The 22,001-nt window shown below is 38.3% G+C and overlaps 2 protein-coding genes across 15 annotated transcripts in view; one reads left to right on the top strand and one right to left on the bottom strand.

Annotated features, from left to right (window-relative positions):
* The first annotated feature begins 1,376 nt into the window (after positions 1-1,376).
* The window catches only part of USP3 (ubiquitin specific peptidase 3), a 97,463-nt gene continuing 76,838 nt past the window's right edge, over positions 1,377-22,001 (top strand). For 2 of the 9 annotated variants that reach the window (XM_083850898.1, XM_083850899.1), the window contains exons 1-6: positions 1,386-1,663; positions 4,638-4,711; positions 6,119-6,206; positions 12,453-12,510; positions 14,601-14,707; positions 15,701-15,778. The gene's annotated coding sequence lies outside the window, so the exon portion shown is untranslated. Of the gene's footprint in view, positions 1,664-4,637; positions 4,712-6,118; positions 6,207-12,452; positions 12,511-14,600; positions 14,708-15,697; positions 15,779-22,001 lie in introns of all 9 variants that reach the window. The other 7 variants (XM_083850896.1, XM_083850897.1, XM_083850893.1 and 4 more) reach the window with 6 other exon arrangements.
* Positions 12,881-22,001, bottom strand: part of CA12 (carbonic anhydrase 12) — a 40,287-nt gene continuing 31,166 nt past the window's right edge. For 3 of the 6 annotated variants that reach the window (XM_083850905.1, XM_083850908.1, XM_083850909.1), the window contains one exon: positions 15,785-21,281. In XM_083850905.1, the coding sequence (XP_083707031.1) occupies positions 20,976-21,281 (306 nt within the window). In that variant the 3' untranslated portion in view covers positions 15,785-20,975. Of the gene's footprint in view, positions 14,234-15,235; positions 15,318-15,784; positions 21,282-22,001 lie in introns of those variants that run through there. The other 3 variants (XM_083850907.1, XM_083850906.1, XR_014588796.1) reach the window with 2 other exon arrangements.

Genomic DNA, 22,001 nt, shown 5'->3' with positions numbered 1-22,001 from the left:
CCTCTGAGCAAATGCTTGGTGCATATTATTCCTTCAGTCTGAAAAAATAGTTTTAAATTTTTAAGCAGGATATAAGCATCTCCCTCATCCGAGGAATTAACACGTTTAATGAATTGTGGAAGGCATATGCAAAAAACACTAATATTGGATATGTTGCATTGACTTCAATTCTGTAAAAATTATGTACAAATTCAGTAATTGTTCGGCATTTCACTCTTACTTAGTCCTAAACATCTTGCTTGAGATGACTTTCTGCAGTTACAACTTGTGGCATTGCTCCAAAGGAATGTCCATAATACACAGCAATAACTGGAATCCCAAGGCCGTGTGTTAGGCAGTGGTCTCTGAGACTGAGGTAGTAAAAGATGTTAGTGATAGATAAACGTGTTTCAAAATTGGTTTTGATTTTTTTGGGGAAAGTACCACTGTGGCCACCAACTTTTCTGACTTGATTAGACACCTTTTGTGAAACAGCATAGAAAAGATTACAGTGCTGTAAATGTACTTACCTTGTGACAGAAAATGTCAAACTCAAGAACTGCCATGCTGGCACCTTTCTCAACTGCTACGTTCATGATTGGAGACATTTTTCAGCACCATTTTGTGTACCACTGGCAATGTGCTCATCTTGAAGCTCATCTCTAAAGAAAACAGTATTTAGCCAATTATTTATGGTTTACTTGTAGTTATGTTAATACATTTTTTAAAAGGAAAAGTTGAATGTTTATTTCCAAGACTGTTTTCAAATCTCTAGGGTTACTTCTCCTTTTTTTTTCCCCTCCAGGCACCAGAGCAACTAACTAGTTCTGATATGTATTCTAGATGAAGGACGGCACGTTCTCCAGAAGCCTAAGCACCTTTTATCCATGAGTTTAAAGTCTCATGCTACTGCGTACTACTTCTACGCTTCTTCACCTGCAACGCACTGACTTTGTAAAACCCACATTTATGCTTTGAACCAATAAAATACAAGGAAGAGTCAAGTGTGTGTCTTAAATAGTTTGTAAGTCGTTTTGCATGGGTAACTAATTGAACTCAGGTCCTGGCTAAACAACTGTGCAAAACAGGGGCCGCAGCTCCCCTATGAAAGCATTTCCATTCCGAATCTGCTGCACCGGGCCCCACCCGCTCCCGGGCTCTGTCCCTCACAGGGGCGAGGACCTGGCTGCGCTAGGGGCCTGCACGGCGACCGTGAGGGCCGGCCGCGCCGCTGGGCTGGGCCGGGCCGGGCCGGGCTCCGGCATCGGGCTCCCGGCAAGCCCCAAGGCGCGGCTGCAGCACCGCCTCTTTCCCGCCCTTTCTCCTCAGCGCTGGGCGCGGCCCCCGCGAGGCACGAGGCCCCCCCGGCCTCTCTCACGGAGCCCGGCTCCGCTCCGGCCGGCCCCGTGGGCAGGGCAGGGCAGGGCGCTTTTCGCCTGCGGTGCCGACTGCAGCTCGTTACCCGCCTCTTCCCCCGCCTCTCCTCAGACGACACGCCTCGGGGCACATCCGCCCGCCGGCCCGAGGTGCCGCTGCCGGCCTCCCCGCGCGGCCCCGGGGTGCAGCAGCTCCCGTGGCGCCGGAGCGAGGCCCCCAGGCAGCTCCTCACAGCGCTTTGCAGAGCTGTGCCTCGGCTCTAAACGCCCCGAGGTGTCCTCCCTGGGCCAAGCGCTGGGGATGCAAGGTATACGCTGCACCGCTTGGATGCTTTGTCGTCAAACCGAACTGCTGCTCGGGGGTTAAACAAAACAGGACAAAACAAAACAAAGAAAAACAAAAAAGGGCGGGGGGGAGGAGGGGGAAGGTACTGGGGGCACCTGCAGGCCTGGCCCCGGAGGCCGCGCGCGCCCCGCGGGCTCTGGCTTTGCCCTGAGGTTTCGTGTAACCCTTCAGAGCCGTGGTTTCGGTCTGGGGGCCTGGCGGGTGTTCCTGGAGCCACTGTAGGGAACAGACTTCACAGAAAACGCTTTCAGGCACTGGTCTTCTGTTTTTTCTCACATGGTATAATCAGGGTATTTGTTCCTCCTTCTGGAGAGATGTACTTTGCATAAATCTCTAGTGTAATTTCAGTGGTTTTAACCACCCTGTCCCCATCAGAGATGAAATTGCAAGTTTAATTTTGAAGGAAAAAAAAAAAAACAAAACACTTTTTGCTTATGGGAAACATACTTTTATTTAGAATGCATTTCTTTTGTGGTATTCACTCTGCAACTCCCTAACCAATGTATTTGCCTCATGGACATCCTTAGTCAGATTTCTGGTAGAATTTTCAAATGCTAGTTAGAAACGCGATATGAATTATAGTTGTGGGGTGGGTTTGTTTGTTTGTTTGTTTGTTTGTTTGTTCCTCTTTGATTCAAGGGAATTTGTTTGGCTGGTGTCCCTGCTGCTGCCTTCCCTTTTGTGGTTTCTTACTGTGCAAATTCACGGTAGCCATTATGCATCACTACAGAAAAACTGGCCCTTTCCAGCGGTGTTTTCTGTTTTGCCACAGATCTGTTCCACTTTACCTACTACAGAGTTTCAAAGTAAGCCCCTTGACATCTCCCATTTGCTGGAGATTCCTTAAATGTGGAATAATATTGGGCAGACAGCTAAGAATCAGCAGTTCTCTTGTGGCAACAAACTTGCTCAAGAGTTAGGTTGAATAATAGAAAATAAAATAATTGCAGTCTTAAAGCAACTAATGAAACTTAAGAACTGTAATTTTTAAATTGGGGTCTATGATGCAAATTGGAGATCAATTACAGCTTATAGGGTTAACAGAATAATTAACCCTCAAACTTTCTTCCATAGTAAGGGCTACCTCTTGGAAAGAAAGAATTTAAAAGTATGTTGTATTGCATTTATCATGGCTCTTCATTAAAGTCAGAACGAACTCCATTTCAGCTATATATTTGGAAGTTTGCATGAGTCATTGTTATAACTGCCTGTGAATTTTTTGCAATTTGTGATGCTATAGTTCTTTACTATGTAAAGATCAAAGCGATTAAAGACAATACGCTTACCAAACTCTATTTTGCTGAAAGATACAGAATCAAGTATTTAATTTGAACTTTAATAATATTTTCCCCTTTATTTAAACTCCATCTAAATGAGAACACAAAACTAATGCAGTCAGGTAGGTTTTCTGGGAAGTGGGTTGCAGCGTCAGATAGTATTATATCATGATACACTGCCTTGTGACAGGCGTATGAAATGTCAGATCAGTGAATATGGTTGCGAGCAAATGCTCACTGTGCTGAACTGCGTTTGCACACACAGCTTAGGCATCCAGCACTCAGTGGTACCTGTCTGACCATACAGTCATCATTGTCTTGACATAAATGTAGTTGTCTTTTATGGGTAGCTTTCTATGATTCAGGTATATGTGCAAAACAATAGTGAGGTTGTTTCTGCCAGTTAATTTTCGATACTAAACCAAGACTTTTTTTCTATTTTTATTTTATTTTTTTAATGCTCAGTTTCCAAATACCAAGTGAAAACTTTGACATGCTCCAGCAAATCTTTCCAGAATCTCCTTGCTTAGGGGAAAATTTTAAGTGATACTATCTATTAACAACATTGCTTAATATTTCTGATTTTCAGCTGGTCAGCAAAGCTCTAAACAGCCCCCCTACCCTGATAACATACTGCCACAATCACTTGCTTCACTAACTCAAGACCTAAAGGTTCACAAGCTTTCTATTTTTAAAGACGTCAGGTGTTCCAGTGCCAAATCTCCAAGACAAGTTTGTCATTCTTGATCTAGAGCAGTGGTTTCCAACAAGTGATGTCAGCGTCCTTGCAGAGGTACATCTACATCACAAGTGAGACTTAATGTGCAAGCAATAAAAGAATGTGTGACGTGACGTGGGTGTCCCTCTGGAGCTGATATTTCGGGGAACCCGCAGTGCCACAAGGAAGCGGCAGCAGGCAGCTGGGGAAGGCGAAATGTAGCCACAGAAACCTTCTCTCGCCTACACTTGAACTCACTCATCTTCGTTTCCTCTCCTCTGGTCAGCAGCAAGATGTCCTGAAAAAGGCTGGGTTCCAGGCTTCTCCTGGGGCAGGAGGCTAAGAGTTAATGAGTCTAATTACCTGGCATCATGTGGATGGTGTGAGGAGGTGACCTGAGTGAGGTCTTCCTGAAATGGCTGGAAATCGTTCATCTCCAGTAATGTTTTTTAGCAGCAGCTGAGTGAATACTGGACTCTGAACTCACTTATTATCAGTCTTTTCTGAAAAAACGATTCTGGTTCTTTTGAAAACTTCACCTGGATGTTGTGAGACGGCGATTGTCACAGGGTTGCGTTCTGAACAGAACTTATCATCCCTAAAGTTGGAATTTGAATTTAATTATTGAAAATGTGAAATGTTTTAAAGCTCTGGCTACCAGTATATACTGGAGTCAGAATTTCCTCTTTCCTCCAGATCACTAGGTTGTGGTCAGTTTTTTTGCCTGTTGTGAAGTGTTGACAAAAACTGACCCCCTCTTAATAATAACATTAAAATTAATTGTTTGTTATAAAGTCCCAGAAAATATGATGTAAGTATGTCATGTATGGTTGCTGCTAAGTGGCTTCCTTGTTGCTGATAAAATTAAAAAAAAAAAAGAAAGACTAGTTTGCCTCAGGTCTTCTCTATTTTTTAAAATTAATTTTAATTACTTATTTCAGAAAAGCCAGCAAAGGCTTCATGACTCTAAGCCAAGAAGAAACTGTATTTGTCCATGTTGCACAGTTGTCCTACGGTAAGTTGAATGGAGTCTAAGCCATTTAACAAATGTTCAAATGAACCAAATTTCATTTTTTTGCATAAATGTTAGACATTTAATGGCATGTAAGACATCAGATGGTTGTTTCTATAAGACAAAAGTTATTTTTGCTGGTATTAACTCAAGTTGTTAATGAAAACACTAATTGCTAGGGTTATCTTTTTCAAATTGTTTTACAATAATTGATTAATTCTTGTAAATAACACTGTGGTTATTAGGTATTGTCATTTGTACTTCAATAAGGATGGACAATATGTAGATACCTTTCTGAATAAAGTATATAAAACACCATTCTGAAAGTCATCTCCATAGGAACTGTAAAAAAAAAAAAAAAAAAGCAAGCGGGGGGTAATTTAGTAAATTAGTTAGTAAATATTACTAAAAATTACTTAAAACTCAATTTTTGTTGCTCATTACACCTATGCATGAATAACCCATTTTGTGGTGAAATGTCTGGCAGTATAAGTACATTTTAATACATTGCTCTGAAGTGTTATTCCAAACCTACATATTTATTTCTGTGAAAGTGATATGACTTTTGGATGGATTTACTGTTCTACTGTACTCTATAAAAATAGCCTTGAATTAGTAGTTGTTGCTGGCTGAGAAATGTTCTCCTTTCTATGAAGAGATGTGGCCATAATACCGCCTGCCTTTTTTATAAAGTTGGATCTACCCTATATAACAATGTATTTTTAATGTGTTTTAAAGTAGGAAGGTAGAAGGTACATATTTGCTCCAAATGGGAGTCTGTGGACTTCTGCTGATATTTCCATGATGGTTAAAACAGCTGACAATAATATTTTACGAATAGTACCCCCACTTATTTGCAAATAAAGTTTTCAAAAATCACATTTTGAAAATCATACAGTTTTTCTGTAAAGGTTATGGTGAGCTCTGCTGGGAAGACTGATTACAATAGTCATGTTTTTACTGTTTGTCAGCTGGAAACCATTCTTGCAGGCAGAACTTTCAGCTTGAATTGAAATCAGTTTCAAAAGAGGAAAGGCAGTCTATTCAAATATGTATTTCTGTGCTTTACTTGGTATCTGTGTGGTGAAGTGCTTCAGAGAAATAGAGAAATGATTTTTTGTAGGCCAGCTGCGTATGTTGAAGGTAGTGGATCCAATTAAGTAGTTTGACCCAGTGCTGTACTAACCAGTAGGGATTTATCCTGAAGGTCTTGGAATATGGTCCTTACCTGTAGTAGCTTGTAGTAGCTTGCTGTTACGTGATTTCCCAGAACATGAGCTATTTTACTTTCTGTTGCTGAAGATTGCAGCAGTATGGAGCGATGCCAGCTCTCCTGTCTGTTGCTTTTCTTAACAGCTTTTGACTTTGTCCCAATAAGCAATTATTCTTACTTTTCTTCATTTTTATTAGGAATAGATAGAATTCTTTGCCTTGTCATAGAGCTATGGATAAACAAGAAGCCAGCAGAGCTAGAGATCACAGCAATGTTCTTCACAAGGTATTTTCAGTCTCTCCGTTTGTAAAAACATATGATTCTCTGATGTTATAATTTCAACCTTTCCCACTTTTTAGGGTGGTAGGGTGGGACACCCTGACAGTTCAGTTGTGTTTTTGTCGTTGTTCTGGTGGTGGGTTGCTTTTTTTTTTTTTTTGGATGGGTGGTGGTGTTTTTGATGTGTTTTTTTGTGTGTGTGTGTTACTGGAAACTTAGTTTCTTTCTTTGCTAGAAAGTTTATTCTTTGTATTTACTAAATACACACAGGGAAAAAAAGAATGAGAGGAAACTGTTGAAAAATGTCTGAAGAGTAAAAAAATCTCCACTGCACAGCCTCCTTCACCCTTCCATTTTTTGTATAGCAATTTCTAAAGGAAAGGCCCTCTTTGATAGTCCCACAGAGAGCGTATCACTTCTTGTTGAGGAAAAAAATGATTCAGCTTCTAAGCAGTCTTCTGGAAATATGAATCAGTGAACATAAATACTTAGGATCGAGGTGTCTGTGAAAATATGGTTTGTTATTAGTTGAAGAGAAAGGGCTACAGCTTTACTTGGTTAAATCAGGAGTGAGTTAGATCTATGCAAAGTTACTCAATTTTTATTCATAAATTTTGACGGCTATGTGTGTTAGCAATAATTGATAGAAAACACCTTAATAATCTGTTGTTGTCATAGCTTAAAAAGCCTTTGGCTTCCCTAGGGAGACATATGGGTCGGGGACTGTTAAATTTATATTGTACATGCCTCCAAAAACATTTTAATATACTGAAGACTATAAGTACATAGTTCAGTAGAAAAATAATCCTTGAGTAATTCCACTTGGCTTTTAATTCCTTGTTCCATAGTAAGTGTTCCAGCATTCATGTTTATTTTTACATTTCCTTTTGCTATTGTTTCCAAACTCAAATGCATGGTGTTGAGAGGAAGTACAAGACGTAACAACTTTTCTGACTCAACTTTCTGATCTATAAGTCACTAGATGGTGCCATTTCACTTCTCTGGAATCACAAACTGTCTTGCATATTGTTTTTAATAACAGTTGATAATAATATTTTGAAGAGGAAGTAAAATAATTGTACTTTGGGTTTCTTTTTTGAGACTATTTTTTTGGCCTATGCAAAATACACATATTTTGTACAAAGATACTGTTTTAGTGAAAATGTGCAAAATTTCTAAGTTCTGTTCTTTTAAATTGTCATAAGCTTTTAGTTTACGTATATTTTGCTGACTTTGATGATGAGATCCAATTTGATAAAAATGCCAATCTTAAATTTAGAATGAGATTTTTTCCTTTTCTTCCTGAGGGTTATATACCCTCAGCTAATGTGAATTAGGATATGGATTACTTCAGTTGAGTTATAGCAGTTCTTGTTCACAGACAGTTGCTTTGTAGTTTTCTGTGACTGTAATAAGATTTGAGAAGAGGTTAACAGTTAACAGCGACACATTTACTTTTCTTGCTGTAGACCTTGGATACCACAGAAGCAGTTTTGCGCAGCATAGGGTAACAGGCTGAAAGTTGTACAGGGAACTTTTGCATCACAGTTTCATTTTGGAAACTACATGGTAATTTAGTGAGTTGTCACAACTGGTGTGCTAATTAAGAGCTAGGTAGGTCCTAGTTGTGGGTATTATTTCCAACTTTAACCGCTGACTTCTGTTTAACTGGTCAAAAATAGGAAGGATTACAAAATCATTTTTGCAAAATGTTTTTGACACTTATTTTTTAGTAGCTTAAATGGAGAGAAAGGCGAAGTAGAACATAACATTCATGGGAATGCTTTTTATTAATAAATTTATTTTGAGTGATCCTAGTATCGGCTGATGATTTGCTGGTCAAAAGTCATCTCTAGGTGAGAAGCAGTGTTACAGAACTGTAGCTGCCATATTGGGACAGAAATTTTTTTTTTCTTCATTTTTTTCTTTAATGAGTGGCCAAGAAGAAATAAGTTAGGCTAAGTATAGAACAATTTTGTGGGTTTCAGAAAAAGTCTTGAATAAATAAGTTTTCTAAAGCTACAGGGTAAGTCAGTTATGGTTGTAGGTTAAAATGTGTGCAGACCTGGAGCCTCATGGAAGGTCAAGAAAGGCTTCTAATCAAATTATCTGAAACTGCCACCACCAAAAAAATTAACTGGCGGTGTTAGCTGCTTGGTTCCCTGAGGCTTTCAAGCCATGATGTCTTTGTTACTTCTTACTTATTTTGTTAAGGGCAAGGCATGTAATAAACATTCATGTTAAAGAAATGGAAAGCATCTGTTGGTGCTTGATACTTGCTCGTGTCAGCCTACACTATTCCTGGCAGTCAGACACATCCACTTGATGTGCTCTACAGCCATGTAAGGCCATCCAGCAGTCAGTGATGTTTTCTCATGGAATCTGAAAGCTGAACATGATGGGAAATTTGTATGTGTTACGAAGTCTTCAGTCTGCTTTTACTGGGCTTAATTAAAGTAGAGGGAATTTCAAGTCTATCTGTAAATGTTTACTTGTTGAATAGGCTGCCAAAACTGAAACAGGGTGTCAGATTTTACTTTTGTTTAATGTATCTGATTATGTGGCATTTTTGAAATGTTGAACATGTAAATACTGCCTTCTTTTAAAGAGGTCTGTGGGCTAGGTTATGCTCCCGTTTACATTTTCTAGTAATGAAGAAAAATGTTGGTCTTTTTTAAAGTAGAAGGAAAACCAAGGAAAAATAAAACAAAGTGAAAGCACTATTAAGATAGGCTTTGCAGGTTAATAATGGAACCCTCACAGTGTCTTTCTGAATTTTTATGTCCCGAACTATATTAATGGTAAAAAACCTGCTGTTACCAATTTTCTGCTGCAGGTAACAGTCACCAAAACCATCATCCAGCCCCACTGCAAAGAGAACTTTGGCTGTCTTGGAGCTTGTAGAAGGAATGGCATTTCCCCACTGCCTGTTTTAAAACACAGGTGGTGTCCACTAATGACAAGGTTCTCTGGCTGCATGTGATATCTTCGGGGAAAAAAAAAAAAAGGAAGGCAGGGAAAGCATTATCTATTTGTAGCCTGTTGTCTTTTTTTTTTTTTTTTTCCTCTCAGATTATGCTTTATTTATCATACTACTCTCAGTTTATGCCCAAAAATCTTTGAAACCCGTTGGCCAATTTCCACAAAATCAGGCAAATGGTTGAATCATTACAAGTTTCTTCTAGGACAGAAGAGCTCCAGTAGGTAGTCCCCACTGAGGGAAAGGCATTGCCTTGTCTGGCTGACGGGGAATTTAGCCCACATGCATCGACCAGCTCATGAAGAAGTATATAGAACCAGACTGGCGACGTCTTCTGCTGCCTTACCCACTCAGGAGGCGGAAAATATAGGAGACACGGAAGGAAATGAGCTGTTGCAGTGAAATCCTGAAATCCCCTGTGGAAGATGGTGATGAAGTGAGAGTTAATATAGTTTTGGAAGAAAATGTTGAGACTTGAAGTGCTGTGGTAGAGAAGCTGGCAGAGTTAAGGGATGGAAAGTGGGAGTGGGAGCTGGAGTTACCCCTGTTGGGGCATACAGATTCAAGTTAGAACAAGCTATTCAAATCCTGTAGGAATGGAAAGAATGAATCTTGGGATAGGCACAAAAGGACAATTATTTAGGTGAAAGTGTGTGTGTGGCAGCCAGTTTGCAGTGTTTCTGGAGTCTGCATTTGTGCAGATGCACAGGTGAATGGGATTCTCTGTCCATTGAAGCAGGCCCTTAAGAGGTGCAAATCACAGTATGGTAATGGGATATGGATTTGGGCAGAAGGTTGTGCAGAATGAATGGAGATAACCTTTAGAGTTTGTGCAGCTGATGCCTTGCTGACTGTGGAGTCCAATGATACACTTTCTTTTGGCATTCATGACTCTGGCCATTATTTAGTGCATATTTTCTGGGGTGTTTTAGGTTTTGATGCATGCAAAAAAAATAAAAAGGAAAAAAAATAAATGGTTGACAGTGATGTTGGTTGGTCTCAGCCACTTGATGATATTGGATCTGGTGGGTTCACCAACCAGTTTCATTTTCTTAATGTCTCAACAGTAGGAGAAGAGGAAGGTGGGGCAGTTGGATGATCAGGCCACTAGAAAATGAGCAGAGGTACAAACTGATGATTTATATGTACTATGAAAGGAGAATATTCTACCCATTAGTTGTCTGATTCCGGGTATCCAGCTACTCAGCTGTGAGATGGAAAGTAATTTCCCTATGTAGTTCACTGTGCCCCTTCTGTTTGGGGTTATTGGGTGTGCTGACCACGAGCGCTGCAATGGATAAAACCTCTGGGTCAGCCAGCTGCGGCTAACACACTGCATGTTACAGGATTCTGGGATTTTTGAAAAGCTCTAATTTCTTTCAAATGTCATGCCTTTCATTTCACTCCCCACTAGCTGTCTCACCCCAACTCTCTCTTCTCATGTGAAGAACTCTAGTTGTTATTTATGTTCCTACTACTTAGTTGAAATATCTCTGTATTTTCTTGGCAAATCTTCTTGTGTCCTTGCTGTGAAGGTAGTACAGTAATACCCGTTGTTGTCTGGTCCTCATGGGGACTTGGACTTTCTTCGCTGCAAGTAGATCCCTTAAAAATACAAAATACTCCTTGTTATGCAGAAACAATGTCTTCCTTTTAGCCCATCAGCATTCCAAGTAATGTCTAATATCATCTCTCATCTCTCTACACATTTAGAGAGAATAACTGGTGCCTTCTTGAATTTAGGGAAAAAAAATCAATATTTGTTTACTTCATAACTTGGCTTTTATAAAGCAAATGCACAACTGAAACCTCATGGATACCACACATCTCAGCTTAGTTGCAGCTTCCTAAAATAATAAAATAAATGATTAAATATTAAACTTACATATTTAGTGACAGATTTAAAGTTGAGGACTATGTGTTAAATTTAGATAAGAATTAATGTTGATCTTGCTACAGCGTTAATAAAAATAATATTTTACTTTAACGCAGTAAGCTTTTCACTAGCAAACAAACTCCATTGACTTCCAGCATTTTCGCTGAAGAATTCTTTTTAAGCTTCTATATTTCACAGGCTTTGTCAGAAATTAAATTCTACTTTCCTTGAAGTAATCCTTCAGGATTTATTTTCAAGCATAACATATAATACATACAGAACTTTTTGTGACTTAATGCTTTATGAGCAGATTTTGAAATATTTAGTTGTGCAAGATGTGTTGTACCATGACACTGCTCACACCAGAGAAAATGTAAAAATAAGATGTTTGTCATGATCCCAGTGTATAATACCTTTTAGTAGAATAGTCTTAAGACTAATCTACCAATTGAAACAAACTTGTTAGAAGTTGACCTTGTTATATATGCTATGATAGGATGTCATAAAATAAGTTCTTTCTGAAGGGGAAGAAAATAAGATCAAAACAGGTAACTTCTATTTTGGTAACCTCATCCTGAGAGGTTAAATGCCTGACTAAACTCAGAATAAAGACAGTCCATAAGGCACTTCTGTGATGATATCCGTGTTTGCTTACAAGAAGTGAATGCTCTTGAGTTTGGACATGAGACTGTATAGTTGCTCTGTAGGTGCATTGTTACGTGAAGGAATGGGTTTCCCTATATCACAAAGAAATGGAAGGGAGCTCTACACCCTTTGTGGCATCTAACACTTTCATTTCTTTTTCTAGCTTAAGTTACTTAGACTTCATTTCTGCTATTATAGTCTCGAAAGTGGGTACTTCCATTTAAATGAAAAGAGTGAATTGTTTTAAATTTATTGTGGTGGTGTGTTAACTACACCTGTTTTTGTGATCACGTTTGATTTTAAAGACATGAAATGTTGTCCATGTGAGAATGACAAAAATGTCCTGAAACATATTTAAAACATACTTTAATAGGTTTGTTAAATGATAGCAGCTAACAAGACCAGACAGCGCAGTTTGAGACTGCTTCAGCTCAGGAACCACTGGCAGTGTAAACTGGTAATACAATGTTACTTCAAATCCACAAATTCAAGTGTGCTTGTGTTTTCAAAGCAGCATGGATTTCTTAGGAAGACTCTATAAATTAGAGAACCTTGCAAGTAGGAGTAGCAGCAATATGATTTGTGATAGTCCCTCTTCGGTTTGTTCTTTCTAAAGAAATAGTTCTAAAGGACACATTTTTTGCCTAATATGTAACATGTTTTCTGTGCTGGTAATGTGAGAGTTTTTCTCACAGTCAGCATATATTACTTGGCTGAGGTTTTTATGTTTTGTTTTTATTTTTCTTAACAGATGCCAAGGATGTTGCATGCAAAAGACAGTGGTTGATCAACATTTGTAATTAGCCGAGGTAAAGATTAAAAAAGAAATAAGAGAAACTGAAGAAACATCTTAAAATATTATCTGTTCTTGTCTTTAGAAACCTGTGTGTAGAGAGTAAGTAATACTCCCCTTGACAGACAAATGCTACTTTTGAAGTAATTACAGACATTTCAACAAGATGATCTCTATGTGCTTGTTTGTGTGAGGCGAAAATGCTGACAAATGCAAAATACTTAGTTGTGAAAGTATGCTCCTAAATTTCATGCAGAGTAAGAATTAATAAGTTATTTCTCCTTTCACTGAGCAGCTTGCTTTTGTCATTAAACTTTCTTTGGGGTGGAAAGAGTCCAAAACATAAGCATCCCTCTACTATCTTTAAAGGAGAAAACACGTGTCAGTAACTGTTTATTAATTTATTTAAAATCACAAATGTGATGGTTGTGCTACTGAGCAAACACATAAATACGAATGTAGAATGGATCTAAGTGTAAAATTCAGTTTGGCATTTCCCCAGTAATTAGTGTTTAATGGCATTCAGACATGGAATTATTTTAGGCATGTCCCTGTGCTGAATCATTTCCTGCCTGTCTCCTAAAGTACAAGCATTTCAGACCCTTCACTTCACGTGTCAAATTCAAGAGGAATTCTGTATACATCTGGTGCTAGACTGGCTAAACCCTATTCTTTCTGAAGTCAATAAAATTTCATATCATCTTAAATGGAAGAATGCTTCTCACTTTAAAAAATGCATGAGACTCAAAAGCATCTAGCTTATGAAATTTGAAAAAATATTTTTAATTACCTTCTTATAATTAAATTATTAGATTCAGAGAGCTAAATCAGCAAAACTGTCGACTGTATAATTGCATTTGTAATATATGCTCTAAAATCAATCAAGATTTCATGATCAAATAGGAAGTAACGTGCTTAAAAGCAGCAGCAACTACATTATTCCCCCCCATTATTCATACACACTATAAATAAGATTAGGATAGTAAGACAGGATGCTTTTGTGACAGATTTGTGAGGTTGTATAATAACTGGAACACAAGCTGTTCCTCAAGCAGTAGTGTTTTTTAGTACTGAATCCTTGGGTTTGAACCCCATTAATAATCCATGTAAATCCCATAGCATTTACATTTGTCTTTTTGTGTAATGTTTCTGACTGTTAGAGTCACTGGTGAATGTACTAGCATCATTTGCAGTCAGCCTCATTCAAATCCTGATCTCAAATATGCATTGCCATTTATCTTGTTAACATTCATGATGCTGTTCTTGGATTACCCTAAGACTAATACATCGATTTAGCAGGGAAGAGTGCTTATACCTTGATGAATGTCTTCACGTGGGAATACCTGTGGGAAAATCTGTGCTAAACAAACCATAAAATTGGAGTTTAGGATTAACTGTAAAATCAATTAAAAGACCCAGACTCACTAAGCAGCCAACATGAAAAGAATGTGGTGAGGAATTTAGCTCTCAAGAACATTCACTGATCGTATCTCCCTGCAAAACAAGAGAAAAAGGGCTACAGAAAAGTTTTGGCTGGTACATTTTAAGAACACTCTTGAGGCTAATCATTAGCCGAGAGTGAGAGACATGTTCCACCAATGCAAAATAAATCAGTGCTATGAATGAAAAGGGACATTTGTGACAGAGCAGGGCATCATAGTTTGGAGATATCTTCTTCCTCTTTCTGCGTTCCTTGTGTGTAGATGACTCCTCTGTTGTCTTCTCCTCCCTTTTTGCAACTAAAACAAGACAATTGTATTAAATAATTGTAATTGCAATGAAGGAAGAGCACCATTGGATATTTAATATGTGCTATTATGCATACATGAGATTATTTTTCTCTTTACTAGTGCAAATGTCAGAGCAACTTATTGTTACATGTATTTCAGGAGAACACATTCTGTCTGGCAAAGTCAATGCTGATCACAAAGGGACGTAAGCAGGCTGTAGAAAAGTTTGTAATGTTAGTATTTTTTCCAGAATTCAGCTTTGGTGGCAAAACAGTCTGGCTAAATGATCTCTTGTCAGTGTGGATTTCTTCCCCTTAAATAATGTGACCTTTGGGAGAGATTTTCTCTAAAACTATTCCCTTCTTGTTTCTTTTAGTGTTCCAGGAAAAATATGAAAAGATTCAAAGAGCAACTAGGAGCAGCAACTCTAGCAAAAAGAACAAGAAAAAGAAGAAAAGACAATTGGAAAGACAGAAAAACTGCGTATGTCAGTTATTTAGCCTATGTGCTTGTCCTGTTTAGTCTGGAAAGGGAGTCTCATTTCCTAACTGCTTGTGGGAGTAGCCAAAGTGTGATGTGTTTTTGCCTTCTCCCAGGTACTCACATAAAACTCCGTATTTCTTGTCCCTGTATCTTTTAAGTATTTATATAAGCACTGTTAGAGTAAATAACTATTGTGCTGTTTTTCATAAAAAACAGCCATTCCTACAGTAGCAGAAAGGTGGCCACTATGTCACAAAACTTGCAGCAAGTAAGTCTTAGCAATATAAACATTTTGCTGGCAGTAAAATAGAACTACTTTGGAGTATATGATACAGGAGTAATAACACCTACTGTGATACGAAAAAAAATCAAAGCTTGTAGGAAGAGATCATATCTCCTAAAGATCAAATGTTACCACTGTAAAAACTTATCACTGTTCTAGGTTTCAGGTACATGAGCAGTTCTTTGTATCAGAACAAAAAAATGGTTTGACTTCTTTTCCTGTAATATGGCAGCAGGACGTCTTACCTTTTCCTCTTGAATAGCCAACAGGCTACCGCAAGAATGATGAGAACTCCCAAAATGCAGGTTATCACAACAGAAACAACACCTAGAATAGGGAAAACAGTACAAATCAGTTGATTTAATTTACTTGACTGCAGAGGGTTGGTCTTTAATCTGTCATAATGTTTTCATTTTGCATCCTCAGCTTTCCTACAGTCTGCTCACGTCCCTTTGCAGTCATGGAATGGATAATTTTGCATAGATGTATACCAGAAGGTCCTAATCTCACAACTAAATCCACAGTTTACATCATTGTCAATTTAGACACCTGCCAAAGTCACAAAACCGACATGCAGGCAAAGGCATAGAAGCACTGAAGTCCAAAGAGTTTCTGATTTATAATGTATACGAGAGCATAAGCAAAAATAAAGAACTAAACCCAGGCAACTAGGGATTTTAGATTTGATGCCTGTTGTTTTTTCATAGCAGATGGACACCATTGAAGATGGGCAGCAGAAGAGTGATGTGCTTTGGCAGTGAAAATGTTGCATAAAGGCATCTAGGAAGGTAAGAATGAACTCAGGATAATAGTATAAACAACTGAGTGATCTCACATTTGCATTGAGATATTAAACATTATCATTATAATGCCATTCTTGATAAAGACCTCCATATATAATTTTAGCCGTTAAAGTATTTTTAGTTATTTTGGCCTACCCTAAGATCATGAAGGTGAGTACTTTTTTCTTAATTGCATTGTCATAATTCATTTACACTTTTTCATATTTTTTTTCAAATGGCTATTTGAATCTAAGCAATATCAGAACTTTTTCCGAGTGAAGCTGGCAGGTTTCATGTATTCCATCTAAAAGTTTTCTGTTATTAAATAGACTTTTGAGAAAGCAGAATGACGCTTAACCTTACCCCACTTATCCCATTGGATGCTTTATTAATGTTAAGTCTAACTGAATAGAAGAAACGCGATCAATGGAACTGAAGAAGAAATGTATTTTAGAAAAGGTGAGTTTTGCTACAGTAAAGTGCATCATACGGACTGCAAAACATAACACCAAATAGAAAATTGTGGAACAAAAGCTTGTCATTTAAAGAGGACAGGGAGAAGGAGGTTAAAGTTCATGTTTTATATTTCTATATGATGAAAACATCTTGGGAAATTCAGTTAGAAAGTACTTCAGCGTAGTGCTATAATCAACACTGGAGACCAGTTCCCACTTAACTTGAGGGCACTGGAAGGTTTCAACATTGTAATAAGTTTCAGCTGCATGTATGTGAAGCTAATTTTATTGGAATAGGTTGCTGACAAAATACATTATAAACATGTTTGAGTTTTGCTGACTAATCCTTTAACAGTTGAGACATTTTAAACTGTAGTACTTGTTAATAGTGAGCATGAATTTAGATTTTAATTATTGGCATCCAAACATGGATGACCTAATACTTCAGTCATTTGCATTCTTGACACAAAATACAGCTCAAGGGCACCATCTTGTGGCTTTTGGGCTCAGCTGAAGGTTGCAGCCCTGAGTCTCGATACTGAAAAACCAGAAACGTTGCTCTGAACACGTGTTTTTTGGTAGAGGCACAACCTTTGGGGCATGCATAACAGGATTTCTTTCACACGTGTAGTTGCCTGTCCCATCCCATGGTTCAGTGTTTGGCCTCCCCTTCTCAGCAAGCGTTCTCTGTTCCTGCCTGTGGTACATCTGGCAGCATCAGGCTGGGCACTTGCAGCCAGCATCCAGGTGCACTTCAATTGTGCTTTGGCAGGAAAGCACAATTGTGCTTTTTTTTTTTTTTTTTTGAGGTGAGAGGCTGCACCTGCAAGGGAGCTTTTGTGTCTGTAGTAGGTGGAATGTGAGATTACAGGGATGATGAATACCTTTTTTTGCAATGGATAGAACATTTTGCTATGGTTCACCGATAGTCAATGAGCTTTTGTAATTAAATGTACTTAGACTGAATGGGGTTTCTATTAAAGTAGCACTGAGCGATGCCTTCTGTAGCCATAGAGACCGGCTTTTGGGTGAGAACAGCAGGATGGGCAATAACCCGTACAATTCAGCCCTGGTAAGTCATGCCAACTTTAAGGATGTGTTGAAAATGCTTTTATAGTTAGTATCACCTCTGCAGGGGAGGTGAATAATGTAGCTTAATAGAGGAAGAGCCAAATGCTATTCTTGGGTTTGGCACTGGTTCACTGCAGCTATTTTAAGAATGTCACATCTCAGTCAAATTTGACCCCATAGATGGATACAGTAATATCCTATTTCTGTGAAGTGTATGAAAATTACAGTGTCTGATTTTAAGTTATTGGGATCATGGATTGTAACTCAGTACCTTTTACTTTAAGAGTTAAGTGTGCTTTACAGAGAGAGAGTACACAGGTGCTGAACGGTCAGTTTAAGACCCAGACTGAAAACTTCATTTCTGCCTGACCAGTCTGAATCAAAAACTCACTGGTGCACAGATGCCATTAGCAAACCAGCGCTATGCCCTTGCTCAGTCCACCAGGTATTGAATCTTGATGAACTGAGAGGAAAGAAAAGGTGGAAGTTGGATCACTAGGATTCCATATCTTAAACATGGGGTAGCTGCTCACTCCAGAACTTCTGTTGCTTCAGTAAGTGTTTCTACATTGACATTGCTATAGTAAATTGTGCTTGAATTTAGGACAGATCCTGCAGAGGAAGTCTTACTGTCTCAGAAACCTGGTAGCCTTATTGTAAATTTTCTTAACTCAGAGGGTGGTGAGGCACTGGAACAGGTTGCCCAGCGAAGATGTGGTTGCCCCATCCCTGGAGGTGTTCGAGGCCCTGGGCAACCTGATCTAGTGGGTGGTATTCCTGCCTATGGCAGAGGGGTTGGAACTAGATAATCTTTAAGGTCCCTTCCAACCCAAACCACTCTATGATTCTATGAAATTCTGATTCTGCTGCTTAAAATCATTGTATACACTCTGACTTGAGCAGAGATTTGAAGGGGATCACTAAAATAGCCATTCTGAACAAAGCTAGTTCTGTAGCTGGTGATTGAGATTTGAGGTTTGGGAAGAAAGTTACAGACCTTTTCCTGATCGTGTAAGAATACTGTGGGGGAAGAATATTTCTAGTTGTCCAAACCACAAAAGCAGAGAAAGGACTGACATACTCTAGCTCTTTCCCTTTTCCACTATTTAGTCATCATTTAGTTTACTCAAAGTATTTTTAGTGCAACAAATACTGGTTTATGTTTTACTCTTGGGATTATTAAGGGTTGTTGATAATTTGGTAAACTTACTGGCAAATTTATATCTATTTTGGTTAGACAGAGAACTACCGGTGTAATTCTCATTTTAAAATTAGGTTAAATTCAGACATTCAGCAGGATAGCCCAAGAATGATAAAGATCTATCCTGCTACCATTTATAGGCTTAAGGATATTTTCCCCCATATGGAGTATTATGAGTTTAACATAGAGATGGCTTTGGAGCTCCTCTTTTTCCTAATGTAAGCAAAACATAGCACTCAAATTATTGCTTAAACCTCTGTTTATATATTTTGACTAATTGCAAAAACTTAATATATAAGTATGATACTTAGTGCCTTAACTATCTTAAAGTAGTCAAAGGCCCCACTGAGTTTTCTGTTAAGTGGATTATAAATTTTGCCTTAGAAGTAAGATTGGCCATCTTAACTTTTTATAAATTCTATGGAATGATAGAGCATGCGGCCTGATTTTTCATCTGACCAGAGTCAGTGTAAATGTGTTGACTTCAGTGTTAAGCTTGCCTTCGTGGTTTTGGGAATGTTTAAATCTGTCTTCTTAAATCCAGTTGTTTTTGAAATGTAAAGCTAAGTGTTTGCTACCCAGTAAAATGAAAGCATTATCTTAAATATTTCAGGTTTGCTAAGTCTGTTTCCAGCTTTTTAGAGCCTCTACAATGTCTATATTTCATTGGAATTCAGTAATGCTGGTAAAAAATCGGTATCTTGAGATTGTTAAAATGAATGTTGTTTCCAAAGCTGCCCACTTACTATTGGCTGAGACTCTTCAGTCTACTTTTTGTATTCACTTAGTACAGCATTTCCATTAATTTATTATAAGTTCCTTATTATGCAAGTTTACTTGGTTTTGTTTTTTCCCAAAACTTTGGGAATTAAAGCTCTAGCAGTTTGGGACTTTCTGTCCTTAGAGAATTTCAAAAAAGCAGAGGACACTTATTTTTGAGATTTCTGTTGTGTATGTTTGCGTCATGTAATGCGTTTTGCTTTACCTTTTGTGCTAGAGATATTTCCAGTCATGCTTCATAGATAGGCTCTATGTGACATCAGAAGCGATGTCATGGGCTTCTCTTTTGTTACTGAAAAATAAAGCTGGCTTGCCGGGGTACAGACCCACTAGTGTTTCAGTTTGGGCTCCATTCCACTCAGTAGTTAACATCATGGAAACCTTGGGGAAACTCACTTTTGTACACCTTTATTTGTAAACTGTAAGACTTGTGTAGACAAGTAGGGTCACTGAACCTAAACTGAAAGGTGCTTGATAAAAAGTCTGAAGTCACGTAGTTATGACTCCACTGACTGAATTTAGCTTCTTCAGCTCCTTTATCATATGTTAAACAAAAGAGTATGTTATGCTGTTTCTCTGCACCTCAATATTGGGAAATATCCCATCTCTTCTTAAATTACTGCCCCTTCTTCAGTGCTGCAAGTTAAAACAGATGTTTTTCTAGTCAGTAGCTTTCTCTAGGGTGTGCAGAAGTGAGGCCTAGGAGAACCTGAGGCAGTCTGGATCTCTGAACCATACTGAAAACTCTGCATTGCCTTTAGCACTCGAGCTTGCCCTTCGTACACCTGGTCCATAAAGCTTTTTTTGATACAATACTATTTTTTTTTTGATACAATACTATATTGTATTCTTCAGATAGAGTGGTTAATAAAATAAAAGTCAGGAGCTGCAACAGTTATGGAGATGTAGCCTTTCTTGCTCTGGAGCTCTAAAGATGATGAAATGTAGAGATTTAGTGCCAAGCTAGAGAATATAATTAAATAGTGAAGTTATAGCTTGTGGTTCAAGCCATAGTCAGACTGCTCAGGACTGTAAATGTTTTTTACTCAAGTAAAAATACAGAGAAACTAAGATCTAAGTCATTAGAAATCAATGACAGAAATGTGCTTAGGTAGCAAGGACAGAAAGATTAACATACTTATTTAAATAATTATTAAGTTACACGCAATTATTCCAATACATATATATATATTGTATTATGTATTGTCATAGTGTAACACTGCACAATTAATCTTTTGAATCAGTCCTTCTTTGTAAGATGGCTATTTTTTTCACTTGTAATACTAGATCATACAATACAGTGTAATGAGTTATTTTTACTTGCCAAGTTTGAGTTTCTCAAGGACCTCTTCTGATTCTCTGTAACTTCCCCCAAACAGTCTCCCAGAAATGCAAAGCTGTGATTCCTTTTAAACTCGCTGTCTGCACAAAAGCAGACCTGATATTACTGAGAGCCTGCAAATGTGACTCGTGAGAGAACGCCAGCTCAAGTAGCTAAGCTGACTGAAAGCGTTCAGCTGTAGAGAGCTATTTAGTGTTTGGAGTGACAGCAAATAGCTCTGCTAAGCATGACAAGGCTGAACATGTCTTCCTTCTTTTATCTCCTTCCCTTTGATCAGAAGAGTTGCTTGGTATTGGCTTGTACGATACCTGTTGTGAAACAAAACTTTTTGTATGCTCTCCAAATACCTTACTCTCATACAGTTGCCCATGCAACAATGCAGAAATGGAAGAAAAGGGAACAAAGTGAACCACAGGAGAATGAAACCCCCATATTTTTGTAGTGGTTCAGGCAACAGGACCACCACATCAGTATTTCAGATTTACACAAGTCACTGTGCAGTTTCTTTGCATAGAAGCATTTGTACAGCTTACCTTCACGGAAAGAAATAAAAACTAGTCTTTCACGAAACTCCTGAACATTGCGGAAGTTATCGACCATTTCCAGGGGTTCTGGGTCATCACTCTCTGTGCAGTACATGGCTGTTTCCAGTGCCAGCAACTATAAAGGAATCAAACTCACTGAGAGTGTGTGTTTGAAATTGTAGAGGTAGTCAAAGGGAAAAGGATACATTAAATAATACTTGAAAGTCTTTCATGGCCTGTGAGCTAAATAGAGAATAATGTGTAAACAGTGTGACACCCCAGAAACCCCTACCTGTGTTTTTTTTTTCCTTTTTCCCCACATTCTGATAAAATTAACCCCTGCTTAGTAATTAGCTGACAGGAAAATTGGATGGGTGTAAACATGGTGGCCCTTTGCATCTTCTCCTTAGAACAGTCTAAATCCTAAGCAATACTAAAAGCTATTTCATGAAAGAACTCTCTACTTTGTGAAACAAATTATCTGAGTGGACAAAGTTAAGAATGGACTTTCATCACAGGGAGCACACAGTAATTAAATCTCATATTAAATCTGGTATTAACATTTTTTTTCCTTGTGCCAGGTAAACTGGAAGATAGCAATTTGAAGTTTATATAAATCAGTGTCCACCTGAAAACAAAAAAAAGTTAATTAGGTGAGCATAAAAAAGTTAAGTTGGAGAAAAGTCAGGGAATTCAGGCTTGACAAATAATACATCACATGCTTTTTGGAAACTTAACATCTACCCAACTTATCATACCTAAGGTAGTCAGCACTGAAAAACCTAGGGTCTAGGGTTTAGGGTTCAGACATGATACCTTGACAAAAATGATTTGGTAGTGACTTGAGGGAAAACTC

The sequence above is a fragment of the Anser anser genome, assembly GCF_964211835.1.
Source record: "Anser anser genome assembly, chromosome: 10".
In the NCBI taxonomy this organism is placed as follows: domain Eukaryota; kingdom Metazoa; phylum Chordata; class Aves; order Anseriformes; family Anatidae; genus Anser; species Anser anser.
This window is presented reverse-complemented; position numbering and strand designations above follow the sequence as displayed.